The following is a 24,930-nucleotide window of genomic DNA, read 5'->3' as shown; positions in this document are numbered from 1 at the left end:
GGCTCAGAGCTCGTAAGACTCGACGTTTTACGTTCTTGGTCAGGATGGCAGAAGTGACGTTAACACCGATGACTGATCTGACAACGAACAATGAACGTTTACGAGACAATACTCGTAACAACAAAGTTAACTTCCATCGTATCTTCCGCCAATTCCGTTCCTCCAACGTAATGAATTCTAGATCGAGAACACCGAAATCAATCGTCAAACTCACGCTAATCTCTGACCCAACAGCCATCCTCAATACCTCTGCAACGTCAATTCAGACGCAGCCAATTACTCGAGATTCCAATTCGAAAGGCAAATCCGCAGTACATAACCGAAAATTGTTCTCAATTTGGATTTTGGCTGTACGGTAGTAAATATTCGTTTTATCAAAAAAGTTCATATAACTTCATGACACTGCGGATGTGCAGTAAAATTATTGCTTCAATCAGCTTTAGCTCTGCGCACTGTGTCCTCGAGTATTTGTACGCTTCGGACGCAGAAGCGGAAGCTGTGATCCAATAACTGTAGGCGACCACCGCCACAAGGTATACAAAAATTTACCACTTCAATGGGCACCAACTAAGTGTGAGGTCCTCTGACGGTAGAACTGGAGTCGAGTAAAAGCGTAGATGACCCCGCAAATCGATTACACCACTTTACAGAGGATCTTTTCCATGCACGAAAGCACGTCACACGAGACATGGAATGTACACGATGCGTCATTGAATCCAATTTTCAAACATTGTTTGATGAAATTATTGTGCCGTCCATATAGATGCAACGGACGTACTTACGGACTGAAAGCTTCCGGTTCACGTGTTACCCCGAGCGTGTAAGATCGTGAACTCCAGGGTGTTCCTTGAAAAGCTCGTTTTTGAATTTCGAACAGCTCGCCCTCGGAATCAGCTTCGGTTATTTCATAATTCATTCCCTAATTTTTTCAGATTTTTATCTCAACTCTAACCCGTGCCCCAAAGAGGGTGGATTTCCCCATTAAACCCTTTCAGGAGGACATGAATCTGCTCAACGTATTCAGATGAAATTTGGTGTCGGGGGAATTCTTGAGTCGCTGATTGCGAATCTGAACTCGAAATTCGAAAATTCAAAATGCTAGATCCAATATGGCAGTATTAAGTGATTTTTGGGGTTTTGGTCCGCCATATTGGATCTGCCATTATGAATTTTCAAATTTTGAGTTCAGACTCGTAATCAGCGATCCAAGAAACCCCTCTAAGCCAAATTTCATCTAAACCCATTCGGTAGATTTGATGTGCCCGTGAAAGGGTTGAATGGGGAAATCCACCCTATTTGGGGCACGGATTAGGGTTGACATAAGAATCTGGAAAAATAAGGGAATTGTTTTTGAATAATGTGGAGCCAATTTCGGGGGCCGGCCGATCGAAATTCAAAAATGACCCTTTTAAGAGCCACCCTAGTGACCTCAGTTCGGAATTGGGCAATGAGTGTTTTCAATGAGGATGAGAGTCGAGCACACCAAGGTGTATATCTGTACGTTAAATCGAATGCACAGGATTCGAGGATTCGAATGATGCAGAGATCGGGAGAGCCTTCGGTGCGCACGCATTTCGAACGAAATCAGCTTAACGTGCCTTTTTCAATGGGCGGGCGAGCAACAAGCAAAACGATTCCATTCCGGAGTTCGATTTAACGAAATCACCGTCTTTTGTGAAGGCGCGTGTCTTCGGAATAAAGCCGTATTGAGCTTCTTGACAGCGGTTTCGCTCCCGCAGACGCTGGCTCACCGGCTTCCAGCACCCGTAAAAATATATGCGGGTTATACCTTTATAGCCAGGTGTCTGTGTAGACCGTGTAAATATGTAAATAACCTTGCCCACTCGAGTAGAGTCCCAGCTTTACGTCTTTCCTAAACCAACTATAAGCTTACCGCGAAAAATGCGTAGGCAGAATCCCTTCAGGATTCTAAAGGTCGAATCGCATGCATCCACGCTCGTAAACCTATAAGAATCTCAACTCCGCGGACGCATACATCCGCAATAACGGTCGCGACAGACTGCAGATCAGCCGAAAGATGGTTAATCCTGCATATTTTCATCGCCCCGAATAGTCTGCGCGTGAATTACATGATTGAGTGGTTTGAATGTTTTCATGATAACTTTTGTATTTGAAATCTGCATCATCGGTAGTAGCCAATTAAATTGACAAACTCTATTTTGCAGCGAGAACGCTGAGTGCCGAGTAACATCCAGTAACAGGTTACACTACCAACAGTAATTCATCAAGTTTTGTTGTTCAGTGACGTTTCTCAATTCGAAGCCAATTTTCAAAATGTTACGGTGGATCGACACCGCGTGTAGGCTTTAAGTTAATTACAAAGTTTCAAAGTATACAACGATCTCCGTACGTCTGCCTATACGTTTAGGTACCAACACATACAGTTATATCGTATATTGAACATTTAAACTCCGTCTTATCTCTTTTACGCAGCCGGCAGGTTTCTGAGGTGAAGTTCATCGCGTATCGCAGCCGTACTTAAACAAAAAGAGAGAATCGTGTGTCTTAATGGCTCAGAGGCCGTGTCGAGATGCCTCGCAGAACAAGACCGGATAGAATTAACGGTGATTTATGCCTCGCTAAGGACAATAAATATCAACACTCGCGAAACTGTTTATAACTATACGCCGCAGTTCGGGTTAAGCCGGAAGCAGCCACGTTCCCCTTTCACAATGGAACATTTCAGGTAGTAGCTGAGCCATTTATATTGATTCTTGTCAAATACGTTAGATTTTAAAAATTAGCACAAATGTACCGAAAAAATCAGTATTGCACGATATTATTGGTCTATTATAGGCTATCGATGGAAACAAGGAGGCTGCACGTAAATACATCCTACATTAAGATGGTCCTTATTTAGTGTAATGACGAATTTTTGCCGCTCCATCTCCCAAAGTTTGTCCCACGTTATTTCCACAAGAAACTTCGATCACGAACCAGACTATCTTAAAGTAAAGGTAAAACTCTTAAAAAATTAGGCAATTGTTTTTGAATTGTTTGAAGTTTATTTGGAAGGTGGGACGGGAAAAATTTGTCTGCACCCTAAATAAGGATCGCCCTGTTGTACATACGTACCTATACGCGTGACGCGGTACGTCCCTATACATAGATCAACCCTTGATTAAAGGCCATCGTGTATATCTGTATCTCGTCTCATGGGTAGAGCCCCTCCTGCTTCGAGAGAACAATATTGCTGCTCGACCGGACTGATTGCGTCCCGCACGGTCCTCCGTAAACGAATAAAACCGGTTGGCCTATTCTTGGGTAACCCTTACGACACATGTACGCTGGGGAGAGGGTTGAACCAGGTCGCCATCAAAGTCGTCGTCGTCTTTTCATTCGGCAAGAATTATTACACGCACTAGCTTTCCCTGGTGAAAATCATTTCTACGATTTTCTATCAATTTTTAGGGGAATTGAGATATTTCGTACTATTTTTGGTGCAATAAATCGTTTTCCTACAAAATTCTAAGTATGCATAGTTCTTCATAAAAACTTGCAGATTTACATGAAAATTTGTATTTTTTCAGTCAAAAATCCACAAGCTACCGCAATTTTCAATGTAAATGAACAATTTTCTACGAAAAACTATGCATAGTTGCAGGTTTGTAAGAAATAATACGAAATGTTCCAATTTCTGTAAAAATTAGTAGTGGTAGGAATTTTCACGTGGGTTGTCACTGCCGCCACATTTCACACTGTCTCCATTGTCTGCTCAACGTGCCAATCAACGTATACACATGAACGATATGTACCCGATATGAATAGTCGGGTAATATCAACCCGCGGTACCGACACATGGGTGTGTATAAATACATACACACGTGTAACACATTTACGATCACCCTCCAATTCCTCCCTCTATGCCTATAATACGCACGAACGTTACAGTAGGCACGTTACGTAGCCCCACTTACATAGTGCAGAGTCTCAAGCAAATACCGTGTATTACTGAATAAATTTCACAGACTAAATTCAGAGGCATTGCAACATTTGGTCAAAGATGAAATCATACGACTGGTATTATTGAAATTTTAAGATGGCTCTCATTAAAAAGGTCGCAATTCTAGGTCAGCTGTACGATTCCTGTCTGCCCCAGCTCCAGCGATAGTTATTCGTCGTTATTTCGTGACGAATGAAATAACAGCTTGAGTATTTGTGTCGAAATTGTTACGCTTGGACCCCACATGATTGAAGCTTGCCGACGTCAATCTCTGGGTATAACGAACGGCCGCAGTGTATGGATATGATGAAAATTGTGCGGGAGACCGTACTGAGCTATGCCTGAAGCGTACGTTACTCATCTATAATTCGTGCCTTTTGTCTGTACACTCTTGGCATGTATTATGCAAACAACGTGGCAAGTGCTGGTGAAAATGTGCTTGCAGCGAGGCTTGCAAGGTAATATTATGATGGCGGGCCGGCGGGTTCGCGTTTATTCATCATTAATTATCAGTGGTTGCTCTATGGTTTGAGTGACGGGTGCAGGGTCGTGTTGACAGGTGAGGTGACACGGTACAATACGTACACAAATACATGTAAGACGCATGAACGTGACTGACGGTTCTCCAATCAACCACGTGTTGATATTGGCATACACCTACGCATATTGTATATGTAGGTACTATATACCTATATGTTGCTTTTATGCGGAAGATTGTAGTTAGTGTAGGTTTGCTGTGAAAGGTGATGCGGGCTGGTCATCCATCGGCTAAGAAGGCAACAAATCTTCCCAGACCTTGCTACGACCTAAAACGACTAATTACAAGGGTTTCCAACCGCTCGCACGTTAGTGCGCCAATTATCGGTTATTTGTCAGAGGACCCACAGCCTTAAGAGCAAACTGCCGGTGATAGCTTCGGGTAGCTAATCGCCTCATGTTATAACAGCCGCGAGCACTAATCGCTCCTTTTCACGTTCTACGCGCAAAATTGCCAACAATGTGGGCAAATCTCTATTGTGTAGATCGTAAGATGCTCGAAATGATCGTAAAGCGAATCGATGCTCAGACTGGTTCACGGTTGACAAGATCTAACAACAGCACGTACAGCCAATAACTGACATTTCCATTTTCCAAACCCTTTTTTCGGACGGAGTTTATCCTCACACTGGTCAACTTTATCGATGATCAATAAAGTGGACCATTGTGAGGTTTGCGTCTGAGCTATGAACTGGCTAAACATGTCGGTAAAGTGTCGATATCGGAATCTGTACACAGAAGCGGCCGTATATAGTTATATATCTACTTACGACGATTAAGATCGGCGATAATAATCACTGAAAAAAATGTTCAATTCCACGCTGCAGAGAGACTGCTTTCGGTATACACTTGAAACTCTGTAACAGAAAGCTATTGACCCTGCGGAGGGTTTGTATATTTTTATTATTATTTCTTGTGAAAAAGCTTCTAATTGGTATGCAGAATACAATAAGCTTACAGATTTGATGTACGAGCTCTCCACGTGCGTGGGTGAATTGCGGTGACAGTGTAGGAGCATTTGTTGACTGTCGCCGCACACCACCGCAATGCTTTTGTGGCGTTGTCTTTCATTTTTCTTTTTTTCCCTTTTTTTCGCCCCTCGCGAAGCCCTTATTCCCCGCACGGTGTAACGTATACGTCCAGCCTTCTTTTATCGCCTTGTTTTCGAGCCATTCACTATTTACGTCAAGCAGCGCCCTTGTGTTGTCCATTATGAAGATGGGTATTTATTTATGTATCCATCTATGCATGTACATGCCTACTTTATGTACGTGATATAATTCGTTTAAAAACAGGGGTCTGTTCAAAGATCATAGTGAAGAGTCTTGAATATTGCTCACCGAGTTCACCCAGTAAGAACATTGCGAACACCACAATGTGTTCAGTAAATTTGTATATACGGTGAAGTTTGATTCCATTATCGACGTCGATTAATCAATTCGTTTAGTGCCAGCTACTATGGTTCTGAAAACCTTTGCTTGACTGAAGACAACAACTTTGTTCAATTCTCGTAAACAAAAGCTGTCTCTTTCTCTCTCTCTCTCTCTCTCTCTCTCTCTCTCTCTCTCTCTCTCTCTCTCTCTCTCTCTCTCTCTCTCTCTCTCCGGTGACGCGGTGACGGATTGACGTGTTTGAAGTTGCTCTGTCAGGAAAGTGAATAAGTGTGCATTTTGCTGCGTAAAGTACAAGCTATAATAGTATAGATCTTCAGTTAATCACTGGTTATTATTGAGGTGCTTCTCCATTTTTTCTGGGAAGTGGTATTCTTCGGAAATATTAAACAATTATCTCTTCGACCAGTGGAACGGCGTGCATCTTCTGGACTCACTGACAGTTTCATAGTTCAGCTCCTTAATTCGATCATTGTGGGCGTTCAATCCTTTATGGATGTTGAGTGCCTGAGTCTAATACATGTGGCTAAATCTTTTATCAACTGCAAGTGGCGAGGAAGTGGTACTTTCTTCAACACTTTCTCTTGCAAGTTAGACAATTTAGCAGGAACGCTCGTTGCGGTTAACGTGTAACGGCTGACAGTTTGACTTCGGTCAGCTGACCACAGTGACAGCTGATTTGCTATCAGCTGACTCAATATCATTGGTGCCTAATATACTGTGCTTGGACTGTTGTGTTGTGTTGACCTTCCCTCTCTTACTGTGGGTGTAATACAGACTAGTTATCTCTCTGTGTGCTGGTGAATAATACACTTCACACCACTCATTGCTGCTTGACCGTTATGAGTCTTGATCAAAATCGGTGTCCTATTTGTAAAAAGTTTACTTCACCGTCTGGCTCCTGCACTTCTTGCCAGAATAGAAGCCGAATGCCTGGCTCACTCTCTATGCGTAAATCTACGATGGCTGGCACTAACAGCGGAGGACCGGACAGTGGGGCCAACTCGAATTTGCAACCTTCGCTAGCGGATATCATGAAGGCTATTCAGGCGAATACGGCGGCACTGCATGAGTACAAGGACAGTCAAAATCGACAAACGGCGGAGATAATAAAATCATTAGAAGCCTGCCATGAAACTGCTCAGGCTAATTCTAATAAAATCGCTGGATTGGAAGCCAGGTTGGCGGAATATGATGCGCAAGGTGAATCTACTCGGGGTTCTCTGTCGCAACTCAAATTGCAGATGGATGCGCTGGAAGTCGAGAACAATAGGCTCCACCAAAAACTGGCTCTCAACTCGGTTGAAATTAGAGGAATTCCGGTAAAATCTAATGAGAACCTCTACAGTATCCTCCATTCAATTGGCAATGTACTTGGATCAACTCTAGATGCTGCAGATGTCAGCTCAATTTATCGGCTACCATCCAAAGATCCTACTCGTCCATCTCCAATCACAGCCGTTCTCACGCGCCGTGATACAGCGGTGAATCTAGTAACCTGCATCCGGAAGCGAAGGGGTAAACTGACAACGCGGGACCTGCAATGGAAGGACAACGAGGTTCATGATATATTTGTCAGCGAAAGCTTAACTCCGTTATCGCGTAAACTCTTTGCTGCGGCAAGGGCAGCAAGGCGGGCGAAAACTGTCATGTATGCCTGGACAAAGAATGGCAACGTCTACGTGAGAGAAAGGGATGGGGCACCACTTATACACGTCGTCAAGATTACAGATATACCTACTATATCTTCATAGCAAATAGTCCTACTTACTCCTGTTTCTGCCAACTTATTCGATTACCCGATTGTATTAGGAAATTGGCTTCACCTGTTAAACTTGCTTTTTGTCTTATATTTACATTACTTACGTTGCGCGTTAATCCTTTTAGGCCTTTTGGCTTCCGTCTTTAACCTCTATATATGTATGATCACTGTGTATACTTATGCCAGTTTGTCTAGCTGTGCTAGGTTGGGCCATGTCTCATCGATTTGTTTTGTTTTTCTTGCTAAGTATTATATTCTCAATGGCTATGTGTAAGTATATTGATGTCTGTCACGTGAATGCCCAATCGCTGGTATCTCATATTGATGAGTTTCGGGGTTATTTCTCCTCAAAACAATATCACATCATTGCCGTATCGGAATCCTGGCTGAAACCTCATATAGCTGATCAGGTTGTTCACTTGCCGGATTACAATATTCTTCGTTGCGATCGCACTGGTATTGGCGGAGGAGGCGTAGCGTTATATGTACATAGATCATTGAAGGCGAAAGTTCTTGTATGCTCCTCTTCTGCCTATTCTGCAAGGCCGGAGTTTTTAATTGCTGAAATTTCCAGCACATGTAGGTCTAAGTTGGCCTTCAGCGTAGTGTATCGTCCGCCTAAGATTGGTTACATGTCAGACTTTGAGGAAGCTTTCCTGCAGTACAGTCAAGCCTATAAAAGTAATATTGTCATGGGTGACTTTAATGCAGACTTGTGTTCGAATAGCTTTGATGCTATTAATCTTAAGTCATTTTTTTCAAGTGTGAGTATGGATATTGTTCCTTACTGCCCGACGCATCACACTGCTACAAGCAGTACATGGCTTGACGTCTGCGCGGTTAATGACCTCTCCAAAGTCTCGGGTTATTCACAATTACCTGTTGCCTTTTTATCAAGTCATGACCTGATTAGTGTCAGTTTTCTGTTTATTTCTGATAAGATTGAACCACGCGAAATCATATATAGAGACTTCAAGCTCCTTAACTCCCAAGCCTTTAAACTTGACATTGAAGCCTGCGACTGGTCGCAGGTATTTACTGCTACCTCGATTGACGCCAAAGTTGACCTACTAAATACTTTCGTACTAGAGACAATAAATAAACATGCTCCAGTTCGTAAAGCCCAGCTAAGACGTCCTCCAGCTCCTTGGCTGGATAACAATATTAAGACGCTCATGAGAGAGCGGGACGCTCTCTACAAAGCATTCCGGAGAACTAGATCACTTGTCGTCAGAGATAAATACCGAGTCCTGCGTGGTCGTGTCAAAGCCATGATTTTAGCTGCAAAAAGTAAACACTACATGTCGAAGTTTAGAGGACTCAAAGATCAGAAGTCAATATGGCGTGAACTTCGGAGTATTGGAATAGCCAAATCGAATGAAGATAATGTGCCTGGGAATATATCTCTAGAAGACCTGAACAACTTTTTCGCTGAACCTTTTGAACGTGACAGGCATGCCAGCACTGTGGATAAACTAGCTACAATGACGTCGCGCCTTGTACCCTTCAGAGACGATAACTTTTATTTTAATTCAGTAACTACGGAATGTCTTATGCGTAATTTGTTCAAGTCAAAATCTAATGCTAAGGGCATTGATGCCATTCCACTTGCCTTTCTGAAACTATGCATGCCTGCTATACTCCTTCCTATACTTGATATATTTAACTTCTCGTTGACGAACAGTGTCTATCCCACACTCTGGAAAAGCTCGCTTGTTCGGCCTGTTCCAAAGATTAAACACCCTGGTAGTAAGCAGGACTTTCGGCCTATATCCATTGGCTGCTCACTTTCCAAATCGCTCGAGCGAATAGTCTTCGATCAAGTCTCTGATTACCTTGACCTTTATGGTCATCGTGATCCGTACCAATCGGGATTCAGGAAGGGGTATAGTGCGCAGTCTGCACTTATTAGGGTCACCGACGATATAAGGCGTGCCATCGATGATAGGAAATGCACAGTGCTTGTCCTCTTCGATTTAAGAAAAGCTTTCGATATGGTAAACCATCCACTCCTTGTCACTAAGCTTGCGGACCTTGGATTATCTAGCTCGGCCTTGAATTGGTTTCTCTCTTATCTATGCGACAGAAAACAGGCTACTGTAGGACATGACGGCAATCTCTCTTCATGGCAAAATGTATCATGCGGTGTACCTCAGGGTACTGTTCTAGGGCCTCTCCTCTTCTCTATTTTTATTAAGGATATGCCCCTCGCGTTGAAACACTGTAAGCATATGATGTATGCAGATGACCTACAGATATATTTACATTGTTATCCTGATGAGCTTCCTCAGGCTGTGGAGAGAGTTAACGAGGACGTCGCGATGATTCATGACTGGGTGCTGAAGAATATGCTATCACTCAATACTTCTAAAACGAAAGCACTCATAATTAGCAGTGCTCGGTACCGCAGCTCAATTGAATCATCGTATGTTCCTCCTATTCGGGTTAAAGATGAGGTTATCCCGTACGTCGTCCAGGCCAAGAATCTGGGTGTTATCATTAACAATACTCTGACTTGGTCGGAACACGTGCTGTCTATCTCGCAGAGAGTGCATAATACTCTTTGGCAATTAAAAACCAATAAAGAACTTCTGCCAACTCGCCTGCGGTCCTCGTTGGTAAACTCGTTAATTTTACCTCTTTTCGACTACTGTGCATTAGTTTATTGCGATTTAACAGCTGGCCTGGAGCTTAAGCTAAAGCGCGCCCTCAATTCTTGCGTGCGATTCGTATTTGACGTGCACAAATCTGAGCATATTAGCCCATACTACCGTATGCTTGGATGGCTTGATTTGGCTGATAGGCGCAAGTACCTGCTGGGAACTTTTCTGTTCAACACTATGATTCTCGGGTCACCTAGTTATATCTCTGATGAGTTGGTTTACTTGTCAGCAGTACGTCACCGATTTACTAGAGGTGACCCAAAGGATCTGTTTGTTCCTTTACACCGAACAACTGTATATCAAAGATCGTTTCTTGTATCGGCTTGTGTCCTCTGGAACACATTGCCCACCTCAATTCGTGAATCATCTTCCGTAAATGTCTTTAGGTTAAAACTTAGGGAATATTTGGCCAGTAATACTGTTTAATTCTATTTCAATAAGCGCAAACTTGATTTAAATATTTTCTATATATTGTTGTATGTTTATATAACACTTTATTTTATTTATATTTCATTTTATTCTATTTTTATTTTATTTTATTTTATTTTATTCTATTTTATTTTATTTTATTTTTTGTATTTTTCATAGAGAGCTGTACATGTTCAGCGCATTTTGTGTTGTCCTTAGGGGGCACATTGCTCCAGGACATTTTTTAATAAACGCTTTTCTCTCTCTCTCTCTCTCTCTCTCTCTCTCTCTCTCTCTCTCTCTCTCTCTCTCTCTCTCTCTCTCTCTTGCGCCTATACCTTTATACCCTACAACGCTTGTCTCAGCGTGTGAACACAGACGCGGATTGTTATCGCTATAATGGCGGTGTATTGCGTGCCTTGGTTGAATGAATTCCATTACACTGCTAAACAGAATAGGTGTAATAACAGCATGAATGGCATCATTCGATCCGCTTCGCGGCTTCTTATATACGGAAATTATACACAGGTATAACCGTTGTTGATACAGCGTAATGTGAGCAAGTGTTAATAGACGTTAGAAAGTGCTCACAAATGTTGGTTTAACCACAATTTCGGACGTGTGATAATATTCGCAACTCACAGACACGTGTCTATGGTTATTTTATGATATACGAATATATCGCAGTGATTGCTGCTTTCCATTTCTCGGTAAAAAATTGTCCCGCAGTACCAAAGTTAGATTCTATACCCATTAATTACGTAACTTATATGTTCTCCTCATGAATTTACCTCACCATGGTGAAAACTATGGGCACATGGTAATATGGATACCTCGATTTTTAAAAATGATTCCGATTTTCAGCTTTGGATATCACACAAGTCTTCGGTAGCGAAAACTTGCGTTTTATTTGTGTTCAAAATGTTTATTGCACTTCCTCGTGAATAATTCCATCAGACAAAGGTCATGATGTATACAGGAGTCGAGCCGGAGGACTCTCGGTCAATTTTCCTTTCGCTGAGGTTCGTGTTTGGGATTCTGTAAGGCAAACTGTCCGAACGGAACCAGAATCCAAAATTCATGTTTGGAGACGCGACGGTTTACCGATAACACCGGTCAACACGAATTTTGGGTCTAGGTTCTAGATGTCAAATTTTGATTTCTTCTACGTAACGAATGGATGAAAAAATATTATTATTAGACAAAGTTTTTTTTTTGTAGTAACGAGAACGATATTTCGGATTTTAATAAAAATTACCTACTTTCTCAAACTTTTATTGTAAGTAACAATTAATTGAAGTTGTACTTCTTTTATTTTCGTATGGACTTTCTCGTATCAAACCCTAAACATAATCTCCCATCACGCTCTCATTATACTGCCCCTGACAACGTTGATAACGATAAAGTCCATCACATCTTCGTGAAAACGTTTTCCTTGTTTTTCCGAATAGGCACCCATGTTAGCTATCAAGTAAAAACTTCAAGACTTATTTATCAATGTAAAAAGGACAAAAACAAACCTTGCAAGTAATAAATAAAGGTTTTGGTGATTATTTGATGCATAGGATCGAAATTTATACATCTCGATAAAAGCTAAAATTTTTTTTGTTGACCCGTGTAATTGATGGAACGCCCTGAATTTGTACAGGTATACGTGCCGAAAACCCGAATATAATCAGAGCGGCCACAGCATCCTCATACTCGAGTGCGAAATGTGCGTACCTACTCGAGTTCCTGACTGACGATGAGCATTTCGCGTTAGATGTGACGTTGCGTCGGTGCTTCCCTTCCATAGAACGGGCGAGGGTGTAGTGAGCTGAAGTTGAAGAACGGGATAATTGGTATTCACTCTTTGTGACTTGAAGGGCCGAAAGGGACCCGCCCGAGCCTTTGTCTCCGTCACAGCGCTGCAGCGGTGTCAATTCGAATAAAAAGAGCTCCGATCGAGGATCCTCGACACTCTGTTTGCCCCACTTTTCTACCACCACCACCATCGCCATCACCACCGCGCCAGTTCGAGCTTTTCCGGAAGTTGTGAGAGATCATAGATTATATTTAGATGTGGTATAAACAGAGATTGTGGTAATCGTGAAGGATTTATGGGGTGTACAGTTCAGTCAAAACAGTGTACAAACTATCAAAGAACTACTAAGTAAGTACTGGACAAGGGTAGGTGTGGTTGATCAAGTTGAGTTAGGTCAAAACAATATCAGCTCCTCGATAAGGAGAAGGAAAAAATAACTAACAATAAAGGTATCCGAGTTCGATCTCTTCGATTTGATTTCTTTTGTAATATATGTTAAAGTAGACCAAAGACTAAGAGACACGTATTTTTTTGATCTACCATCAAATAATTTGAGGGGACGAAACCACCCTCTAAAGTAAGGCATGTCGAGTGGCGATTTGGTAGTTTTTTTGTTCCTGTTTTTAATTGAGAAAATTACATTCTTCATTTCTCGTTATGAGAAAACTTTTCCAGTTGGATTAGTCAAAAAATGTTATTGTCGGTGAAACTGCCAAATCGTCCCTTCTTGACATGCCCTGCTTTGGAGGGTGGTTTCACCCCTTTAAAGTTTTTAATGGCAGATAAAAAAAATATGCGTCGCTCAGTTTTTAGTATACGATAACATATTACAAAAGAAATGAAATCGACGAGATTGAACTGGGATAACTTCCTTGTAAATTTCCAGGGAAATAACTAATTTACAACATTGTGCACCATCTTTTGTTCAAGGATGATACTCTTTTACTTTTATGTTTAACAGAAAAACTAGATCGTATATCCAATTGCAACAAGGCACAGCTGATTTGGTTTGTAAATGAATTATTCACAAAATTGCTTGGACTTGAATATTCATTTAGCTCCAGAGGTGACAAAAAAAAAACGCCTCATAAGAGATCAATACAGGTTATATGCAGTAAACTGATACGTGATTCCAAAATTCATTCCTTTTATCAACAATTTATATCAGCTGATTTGTGTCAAGCTCACTTGTGAATAAAATGAGCTATTATTCGTTAAAATTGGGCAAGTCATAAAACGAATTTGGCATTAATGAAAGCTGCTCGGTGATGAATCCCAGCCTAAATTATTAATCAGTAAACTATTCCAATCAAAATTCGCGGTCTTTAATTTCTATCCATGCAATGAAAGAGTAATTTTTTGATTAAACTAGAACTGACTTCGGTTATTGATTCGAAGCCTATGTATCTAAATTTTTCCGTTCTGATACTTTTTTCTGCACGGACTGTACACCTGCCAAATTTTTCATTCGTCGGCTGGATGGGACAATACATTTAAATCTGCAATTCTGTTGATGTATAAAATTACGGCCAGTGACGCATGTAACAACGTATAACCCATATTACTGGAGGATAAACGAGCAATTGGTTTAATTTACGCATCACTGCTGGACGACCACTGTCACCCCAATATTGACCACGTTACATATTACTCCCAGTGGACGGATTAAACGAAAGAGAGAAACGGAGGATTTAAGTGGAACGGTTGATTCCATGCTGTGGAAAGAGCTTGAGCTGGCTGAGCAGCTGTGATAACGCTAATTGACTAATTATAAAGGATGTTCCTATGTATATTTGTATAAGTCGTTATATACTGCGCCATGTGTATGTATAGGTATATACGTTATACCCCTGCGCGCATACATATATATATATATACATATATGTATATCCAGGCATAAGGAGGGTAGCTACAATACTATAATAAGAGCCAAAGGACAAAGGAGCATGTTTGCACAAAGACGGAGCAGTTTTATTGTAAGATCCCGGGACCAAGGCGCCTAAGAGTAATATTCTGAAATATTTATACGTACCCGCGAAATTGCCCCAAGGCTGTGCGAGTCTCGTAGTGAGAAAGGAATACTCTGGGTTCGCAGGGGTGGAAACCCGAATATACACAGTTGCTGGTCGGTACCTAGCCGTAGGTATGTGTGTACAAGTTGCAATCAAACGCCCGAGGATTAGTCTAGCTGCGAGATACCAATCAACTTTTTATATCTGCCACGCCATAAGGCAACTCGTACCTGGCAGACATCATCTTTTATTTATATACGACATCACAACAAATGACTTTGTATACGCAAGTGTACCAGTTGTTGACCTTTTTTTTGATTGTATCTGTTTCGATACAGAGATCGAAAATTATCAATAAATGAATTTGCAGTGTCTAACCCTCTGGCAATTGGTTTTACTCATCGAGAAATTTAAAATTTGAACCGTCAATTTATAATTCTAGAAAATGAAAGGATCAGCAATTGGGTTACAATTAAACTGGTACACGTCACGGTCAAGTTTCTGACAAATTGAGTGTCATTGTTATGAAATCTATAACCTTATTATCACGTTTCTTCATCGTTCGTTGACAATTCGTGCCGAACGATCTTCACTTGAGAATATCGTTTGATAATTTAACAAACAATTTGAGTAAGTACACCTATCTATTATATCGAAAGCCAAGAATTCCTGCGGCGTTTATTGTAGGTATGGACTGCATTCGCAGACTGTGGAACGTGATCGATACAATGGTTACAACAGTATCAGCTTAATCAGCATAGTTTCGTAGGGGAAGCCTGTGGAGAATTCAAGTGATGAGTAAGCTACTGATACAGTGGCTTCAGTTTACATGCCATTCACTGCACATTATACACGATCCATCCACGAGCCAATTTCTCCGCATAAATTTCCAGCGACTCCTCCTGTTGCACAACACGTATAACCATGGACAATGTGGTGGGTATGTGTTTTAATATACGTTCCACACATGTGTGTCCACATATGTATAATACGTTTCACATCGGACTCAACGGGCGAGTATCGACCCGCGGATGCGTCTTTCTCTGTATAATATTCAACACTGCAACTCCTGCTGGTAGGAAAAAAGCTTTATAGCACATGCGGTATCAAATACTTATCAGAGAATTTCCCGGTTACCGTTTGTGGAAATGTACACGTCCTTACACGACATTGGTCATGCTTCAGAAGGGAATTACCTATTACAAAGACTAGCTTTTCCTCGTTTAGCGTTCCATTCCAGCGTTCCATATACGTACCGGTACCAACGATCATAATTACCGTAAGTCAAGTTCCTAGAAAAATTTCGGGTTTATGTCCGAAGACTGATCTTCTCATTTTCTGATCGTGAGTATGGTCTAGACGGGATTTAGAGAATCTGTCGTGAGTCTTACGTAAAAACTGACATTCATGTTATCCTACTAAACCAGGAACCCTGGTGAAAGTAATTCCGTGAATTTTTACGGAGATTTCTATACAAAAGAATAGGATTTGGACCGATTCATAGTATCGTACTTTTTCGTAGATCATAATCTTAGATATTATAATCTGTGAAGTGAAAAAGTACGACGAACTACGACAAATTACGAATATTTACGTAAATCTAGGTTCAAAAACTATGCATACACTTTTGCATAGAAATTTTGGTAAAAGTTCGTTAAAAATTTTCATAGAAATTGATTGATGACTTATTTCCCCTTGAGGGCTCTTCGGGTATATAACCCGAGTACTTCAAAGACGAAATTGTTTGACGTTCCCTTGGAGAAAAGTGTGTTTTTATAAATTGTTGAGAAACGAAGTTAAGCAGACCCGCGAGTTAACACTGCGCATTTTCCTAATTCCGTTAACAAATAATTCCGTATCAAGAAGTATTATATATAAGTATATCCGACGTAGTCGGGGGGCAGCCGACTTTGGCATTTCCCGACTTCCCCACCGGCTGATCCTGGCATCCTGCACAGGGCGTTGCTCTATATCTTTTCACGTGCCATTCGCTCTGACGAGCAAAAGCCGGGACGCAAATATCGGGAGATTCAGCTCCTCGGAGTAGGCGGAGCGCTAAGCCCAGTCTTTTCGTAAATCTTCCGGCGAGGAGGACCCTTTGCCCCGTAGACATTCTGGCAAAATGCCGACGGCGTTTAACTCGAGTATCGCAGTGCTGCTCCCGTGGCTCTTCCACGTCTGAGTTGTTTGCTCGCTTTGTAACGCACACCCTTTCCCTTTCCCTTCCCCGTCCTCGTCCCCTTCAATCCTCATCCGTCAACCTTGAACCACCCCCAGTATCTTCTTCCCTTCTCTTTTCCGTCGTGATCCCATTCGAGCGTCACGTCGCCATCCTGACCCAAGTTATCCGCGACGCGTGGGCTCCACATGCGGTAAAGGGTAGAGTACGTACCTTCCGCACCACCTACACCCACACCTACGCCTGGAGTCTTACACCGTGAGCCAGGCCGAGAACGTCAGGTTCGGATCGATCAATATATTGAACGAATGCGGACACTCTGTTCTATTTCATGTGCGGGGGGTGGTCGGAACGCAGTGTCACGACTACTCGTATATGTGTGTAGTTGCGGTTGCGAGCTACAATAATAGTTCCCTGGGGAATTCCCGCTCACTTCACCATTCCTATAAAGCCCGCAAGTACATATACTCGCGTGTATGCGCACGAAGCTGTACAGATACGGTGGAATTGAAATCCGCCAAAACACGAAAAGCAAATAACCAAGTTACTGTTAAGGTTTGTATCGCGTAGAAAGAAAGCATCACTTGGCAAACTGGCGGTAAGTGTGTACAGTAGCATTTCACAACATCTCATGTCGACGCAGTCGCGTAAACTAGGGAAGAAAATTTCTCAATACAGTGAACCGATTTTAAACTAATGATATTCTGACAAAACGTTGGTCAAAAATTTGAAAAATCACGCGGTAAACCGCAAGCTCTTACGATTCTTTGCTATATTATACTGCTGCATATTCGTTTTTATATACAAAAGCTGTAACGTTGTAACCGCACGAGGCTGATGAATTCGTGCAGCATGGTCGCAAATTATGCGATATGGAAACAAATTTTATACACTTATTTGCTAAACACTGATTACCATACCTGCGGTAACGTTCAGCGTAATCTTATCCACGGATCTTGAGACTATGCTAATTTTCTGCACGACATTATGCCTGATGTACACTCATGCGTGATATACAGTATTATAATTAGTCCGACATTACTCAATTTAAAGAAAATGAAAATGACGAATGACTTTTTTACAACGTGAGTACAAAAGCTAATCCACCGTACAGCATTTCAATCCCGCGCTGCCAGTTAATATATTTTTACAGGGGAAAAGAATCGATAGATACACTGTTCTTTGGCAGAATCACCCGTACGCGAAGACGTACGTGAGGGTAAATAGATACACGTATTACTTGTACGTGCCAAACAATCGCGTTCGAGCAATAGAACTGTCACTGTATAATAGTGCATATGCACTAGGGTGGTCCTTATTTGGGGGTCGGATAAATTTTCATTGGGCTCATCAGATCTGTTCCAAATCATTCAAAAATAAAAAAAAATCTGCGTAAAGTTTTAAGCCTCTACGTCAACTGGAACACGTGCCTCGAAGCTCGGAAAGTTTTAAATGTATAATTCATGTAGTTTTTATCGAGGTTTTTATAACTAGTTATTTCGTTTTGTATGACTTTGGTATAAATTAAACGACCGATTTGAAACCTGGCAAAGTTGTTGCTTACAATAATAGGAAGAAACCCTGAAAATTTCAACATTTTATCATAATTTTATAATATATTTCGTTTCATATACAAAGCTGAATAGCATCACTTTTATTAGGCTTATATATAAGGAAACAATAATTATAAAATTTTGAAATTTTCAGGGTCTCTTCCTATTATTATACGCAACAACTCTGCCAAGTTTCAAATCGGTCCCTCAATTTATACCAAAGTCGTACAAAACGAAATAACAGATTATAAAAACTACATGTATTTTACATTTAAAGCTTTCTGAGCTTTGAGGCACATATTCCAGTCGATGTAGAGGCTTAAAACTTTACACGGATTTTTTTTTGAATGATGTAGAACAGATCTGAGGGGCCCAATGAAAATTTATCCGACCCGCAAATAAGGACCATCCTAAATCTGTACGTATAGTCAATTTAACCGCCCCTCGGTTAAGATGAAAGCTTGTGAAAGAGAAAGGGAGAGAGAATTCCGGCGTGCGCGCAATATAAATCATGCAACAGCTTGGATTCGAAGTCGATAAATACGTGTATAAAATCTGGAACTATATGCGGCAGAGAAAAAGTAATGGAAGTTCTGTTTGAATTTATTTCTTCTCCAGCTCTTGACAAGTTTTTACTTTCTTCAAAACTTACACACCCGCGTTTCTTCTTCTCTTGTTTACTTTTTCCATTAATCACGCCTCAACAGTTGCGTGTACAATACCAACGGCACTGCAGCGTTGGTCTATGCTAATGCTTTAATTGATGACATTAGGGGTAGCACCGCCTGCCTACGGCAACCCCTCGTTGTCGTAATTTCGAATCACGCAAAGCTCGCGGGTAACTTTGTGCGGAAACTACGCAGCGTGCAAGCTGCGAAAACCCTAATATCCTACCACCTACTCCAATATGGCCGACTCATAATCGCCGCTCACCAAACCGTGGAGATTACCCGAGGAACAAAAGTTTCCGTTAACGACAATGTTTACACCGCAATCTAAACTTCGACCGTAGTCTGGGGAGAATTCGACCTAAGGATCTATACTTGGTAGGCGTATACGATTCGAGTTCTGCACCTGTAGGCAGAAAAGTTTTCTCGATATTTCTCGGAAATTCAAACAGACGGCTCTCGAACCGCATTATTTAACAGGCAGGCATCATAGTGCGTGCAGAATAAACGCGCGGTGTCAGCTATGATTTAAAGCAGTAGGAGATAGGGCCAGTCAAATCTAATCAGTGGTGCAACAAGATTTATTACAAAGCTTTGAATAAATAAATTTACACTCGAGTGCTGGATCATGATGATTCTGATAACTCGAATTCTTCGACTGGGTGGCCACAAATTTGTTGGAAAAAAATTCCATGAAACTTCCGGGTGTTCTAGGACTTAAAACATAGTTTTCCCTGACGTTTTCCCAGTTCTAGTAAGTTAATAAAACCAATTCGAATTGAAGAAAAATATAACTTCCAAAACAGTCAGTTCAAGCCAATTTGTTTTCTGGACGAAACAAAGTAAACTTATTACCTCAAAAAATCATTTCTAATGTCCATGACAGAGGACTGATATTTTCAGTTTTTTTCATAACCAAATTAAAAATCCCCTGACATTTCTAGATTTTCCCGGGGTGTGGCCACCCTGTTCAAGTTCTTATCTAGTAATGCATAACCTAGGGGCGTTGTAACGTATGCATGTGTTCCATATGTATTGTAACAGGTGTAGCCGGGAATGCGGGGCGAGAATTGAGATATGTAGGAGAGATTCATTGGCGCCGGGAGGCGAACAGGAGTGATACAGAGCGACAGAAGGAGGTGAAACGAGTCGTCATCTCGCTACTCCGTTGTTTCGCCCTCGCACCCCTTTCCTTCTCGTTAATTATGTCAGTTAGTTAGATTAAGCTCTGTTGATACTGGTACGTTTACGTGGTATAGCCGCGTACGTGCTATAGAACTGCATCAGCCGTCACGTAGATCCGATGGTTCGACTCTGAGAAGCTCGATAGCGCACTTTGCAAGTAACTGTATACGTCCCTACGGTAAATAAAAGTCAGGTTGCGGAACCGCAACTGCATCAATCGATATTGTGACATTTGTGTATCAGTTGTGCACGGCGAATCGCATGGTCCAACGTGTATGGGAACAGGAAAGTTTTGGCGTTTGATTACCGATCAGAGAAATTCAATTACCTACTCGTTAGATAAAAGGTATGTCTTATTTTCAAGAGTTGCTGCAGACAAATAATGGAAGTCCAAAGTAACTCTCGATGTGATTCTTCACCTAAACAAAGTAAACTTGAATCAACAGTGTGCATTACAGAGACAAAATCTCGTAAAAGCGTTTGTGATTGTTCAGATTTATGAGGATGAAGTTAGTAACGTTACAGTAACGAGATACGTGTTTAGGAAAAACGTTACTTTGCACATTTAGGATGATACACAAAAAATACTCATATATTTCAAAAAGTAACTCCTTGAAAGTCATCCAGAAATTACACGACAGATTTTTTCCACTGACGTTTCGTTACGTTAACGTTATTAACTTCAGCCTTGTTTAGATTTAATATGTATTGTGAATAGTAACGAGGGTACGTGTATTTGTCAAATGATAATGACTTGTTTTGAAGGTGTCAACATCTTTGATGATATTCCCGAAATTTACCAATTTCCCTGGTTTTCCAGATTCGCTGATTTGCTTTGAATATATCAAATCGAACGAGCAATGGCAAACAGATATCCGATACGAAAATATAAGTTATATATAAACTATTTATTAGGTATTTTCAACATTGTACGTTTTGAATTTTTGCATTGAGTTTGATAAACCATAATTAGTCATGCAAGAGCATTGCACTGGGGCTACGACTCTGACAGAATATCCTCAAGAGTCTTGTCGTCGTGGAGTGGTGAGTGTCCCAAAGTAGGATCACTTTCCAGGAACTCTCTAAGTTCTGATTCCAGGTCTGGAACTCCGGATGAATTTTCTTGCGTAGCAAGGAGTCCTCCGTTAGCTCCGCTACCAGTTCCGCTCACTTGAGTCTGAGTCTGATCCTGTGGAGGAATTTCTCCGATTTGAACTTGCATGGAAGATGTCTGTCCTGAGCTCGTTATATTCAGAGATTGACTGAGACTCTGATTTCCCAGTGGCAACGGCGGTGAAGGAACAATAGTATCGACGACCTCCATCGGCTCCGGCTGAGGAACATTACCGCTGCTGGAAACTACTCCTGGAATTGGTCGGGGGATAGTGACAGCTGCCGGAACGGCTCCAGGGGCAGAAGTCGGTCGTGAAATCGGGGCGATTCCCATCGCCCGCCGAAGACCGTCTACTGGAGCAATAGCAGAAGGTGGAAGCTTCTTGGCAATCTCAGTCAGATTCTCTGTGATCTTTTCAGCCAGACTTGTTTCTGTCTCTTGCGCCTTTGGGACGTTTGACAGGTGCGCTGGTGGCTGAGCAGACAGTCTGTCATGCTGCACTTGACGCAAGCGACCCAGGAGCTGTGTCGTATCGTCCAATTCACTTTGGAGCGCCGCTCGTTCCGCAGTCGTTTTAGTTTCTTCTTCTGTTCCAAATATGAAAAGAAATAAAGAACATTGATTAGACAATAGTGATAAAATGCATTTGGGATCAAAATAATACAGATTCTCCTGGGGAGTAAAATACGTTCAGAGTAAAATGGGATTCAGTGGCACGGTGAAAACTTTTTGCTACACGGGGATGAAAAATAGCTGTAGAGTAAATTTCATGGCAGTAAAAAATACAGAAATATTAGTAATAGCAGAGCTAGTATAAAATTATGGCCAACTCGGGTTGCCTAAGTGATAACACTGAAGGAGATAACCCCATATTTTGGGCACGGGTCACCTTAAGGTTTTGATGACTTTTGACTGCAGTCTGTGGCTGATAGTACCAAATGGTTTTTTAATCTTGGTGCGTCGTAACATATCAAATTACTGACAATGTTTGAACGCAATAACCGAAGAAGAGACATCAAGATAAATTTATAAATATCACAATATAGTACTTCAAATTTATAAAAAGGTCAATATGTCACATATAACATCAATTTCAGAAGGCCTCAAAAAGGGTCAGTATCTTATATGTAACATGAATTTCATTACCTATATTATTCAAGAAATCTATATCAATGCCAAGGTCAGCCAGGCTCTTTAGTTGGTCAAGGTCAACTTTAACCTTATCCGCTGAAAATTCCGCTCCTTTCCCATCCTGTGCTGGCTTTTCAAGGAGGTGTTTTATTTTTTCTTCCTCTTCTCGAAGCCTGCGCTTTTCCTCCAAAAATTTCTTAGTTTTCTTGTGATCCCCATTGGTCAACAAATCGAGCAAATTGTCAACCATGGTCAAGGTATAGTCACAGTCCTTGGCAAAATCTAAAATAGACTCTGCATACTGAACCGCAGTTTCATCTCCGTACGTCTGGAACACCAAATCTGTCTCTTCCTTGGTAAGATTGGCAAAAGTCGAGTCATAGCTGGGAGCGTAGGAGCCGAAGGCTCCGTAGTATAGCGGTTTTGCTGGTTTTGACATATTGCGTCTATCTTCTCTGAAACCAGCCAGCGAGCCAGTTCCATGGCTCAACTTTCCAATTAATTGTCCTAAGGAAACAGGCCTCTGGTTTGTGCCGGGTATAACACCGTCCCCAGGAACCAAAATCTGCAGACTTGTTGTTCCATCCTTCTTCTGGCGTAGAAAGCCCATCTTAGAATTGACTCGTTTGAAGCTAAGTTTTTCTGCGGCATGTTTAGCTGCACTTTGCGCCTGTTTAAGGATCTCATCGGGTGTCAAGTCGTCCGGGATCGCTTCGTACCTACCCAAATTTGCCAACCGCAACTTCCGCTGGTTTTCTTTCCTCAGTTCTTCCGCCTCTTCGTTTCTCTCCTCCTGTTCCCTCTCCTTCTCAATCTGCTCTTCTGTCACCATGACGTCAGGATTATTCGGATCCTCGGCGCCGAGCTCGAACCCAAGTTCCTCCTTAGTAATATCTGACATGTAGGTAAGAACGGATCTGAGCTGCCTGAGCTTCTCGGGAGTAACCATTTTGAGGCCGACGTGAAGAAGCTTCTTGGCTGCCTTGTAGTAAATTGTGTCCTGGTGATTATAAGTAGTAGCATTACTGCACATCAGTTTGAAATCGTTTATAAATTCATTCAAATTCTGATAATTTCCGTCGTCAATCTTCTGCTTTATTGTGCTGAAGTCCATTGGATTTGTTATTATTTGAGAATATCCAGGCGCAATATTATCCGTTACCGGCCAAGCAAAGAACTGCTGGGGATCTCGTTTCTCCATCGACCTAAGCAGGTGTTCCAGTAGCCTCTGAAGCGGAGTTCTCTCAGCTATTTTTCTTAGGACACAGGTTCTAGGTTCACGATGGGGAGAAAGTGAGCTTGAGGCCAATACGCCTACTCTGTTTTCGATCTCGGGTGGCCTGGGGGGCATAAGCTGTTGATTTTGAGGCATAATGGCAGATATTTTTTTAGGTGGTTCCAGGAGACTGTCTTCTCCGACAGACTCCTGGCTGGATTCCTCCCTCCGTCTCTTTTTCTCCTTATGATGATGCTTATGCCGTTTGTCCTTCTTCTTCTTTTTCTTCTTCAACTTTTTGTGACCCATGTAACGATCGTACTCAGATTCGCCCTGGGTCACGGAATAATTAACACCAAGTTGCTGCTGATAGTGCTGCTGAAGTATCGACGAGTGATGAGGCGAATCTGCCGCATGTTCAGGAGTCCCGCTGCTCCCACCAACCTTCAATATCAGCTTCAAGGCCGGAGGTCTATCTGGGGTCGAGTAATGCCCCTCTGTGTAAAACAAATAATCAATACTTAATCTTCTCTATCCTCTCTCAAGTAAATATAAATTTGCGAGAAAATTCAGTCGATCGTCAACCGAAGCATAGATCCTAGAAATAAACAAGTGACGCGCGATTCCAGAAAATCTAATCCAGCACGGGAAACACCTTGAGCGTGTGAAGCGCGACGATTCCCGATTGCGAAAAATGCTTCTGACAGAGCGGCCGCCCTTTTTATCTTCCAGAAACAACGTCAATATTCTGTTATCGTTATTATAGACCGTTATTAATCGGAAGCTGTGAAAATGAAGCGATAGAAATTGTGCGGCATCCGGCGGCCAGCGTTGTCTGCGATTATCGATACGAAAGATGCCAAATGACAGCAGGAGAGAAAAGTAAACAATCTGGTTACGAGTAGCGGTACTGCAGAGGCGTACGGATGCGCAAAAGAACGAGTGACAATAATCACGTGATTCACTGTTACCTTCGATTCGTTCCCGTTTGTGTTTTTTGTGCTTTTTCGAGCCCATTGTTTGCGGCTGGGTCCACAGCTTGACGAATTTTTTTTAAATAGCTTGTAAAGAAAACTTTTCCGCGATGGACAGTCCCTCGCGCAATCACCACTCTCTGAGCTAGCCTTGCCGCACCGCCACACACTCGAAGTCTCCGCTCACGTTTCGTGGACGGCCATTGCGTGACGTTAGTGACGTCAGCGACGCCAAGTTCGAATTCGACGCGCGCACAACCGGCTCGCAATCAGTCGTGTTCGAATATTGCTGGGAAGTAGACGCACGTGTTGTCTGTTTTGATGGAAATTTTTCGCAAATCAAACGTTCGTCTAGCTGACAATGAGACT

At 41.9% G+C, this 24,930-nt stretch overlaps 1 protein-coding gene across 1 annotated transcript; it reads right to left on the bottom strand.

The window, feature by feature from the left end:
- Positions 1 to 21,015: 21,015 nt before the first annotated feature.
- Positions 21,016 to 24,780, bottom strand: LOC124305015 (bromodomain-containing protein 7). The gene is made up of 3 exons (XM_046763952.1): positions 24,559 to 24,780; positions 22,387 to 24,084; positions 21,016 to 21,827 (listed from the first exon to the last, which is right to left on the bottom strand). Exons 1-3 carry the CDS (start codon positions 24,602 to 24,604, stop codon positions 21,124 to 21,126), a joined length of 2,448 nt encoding a protein of 815 aa, XP_046619908.1. The 5' UTR covers positions 24,605 to 24,780; the 3' UTR covers positions 21,016 to 21,123.
- Between the last annotated feature and the right edge of the window lie 150 nt (positions 24,781 to 24,930).

This window comes from Neodiprion virginianus, chromosome 1, assembly GCF_021901495.1.
Source record: "Neodiprion virginianus isolate iyNeoVirg1 chromosome 1, iyNeoVirg1.1, whole genome shotgun sequence".
Lineage (NCBI taxonomy): Eukaryota > Metazoa > Arthropoda > Insecta > Hymenoptera > Diprionidae > Neodiprion > Neodiprion virginianus.
The sequence above is the reverse complement of the archived record's forward strand: the minus strand, read 5'-3'. Positions and strand labels throughout refer to the sequence as shown.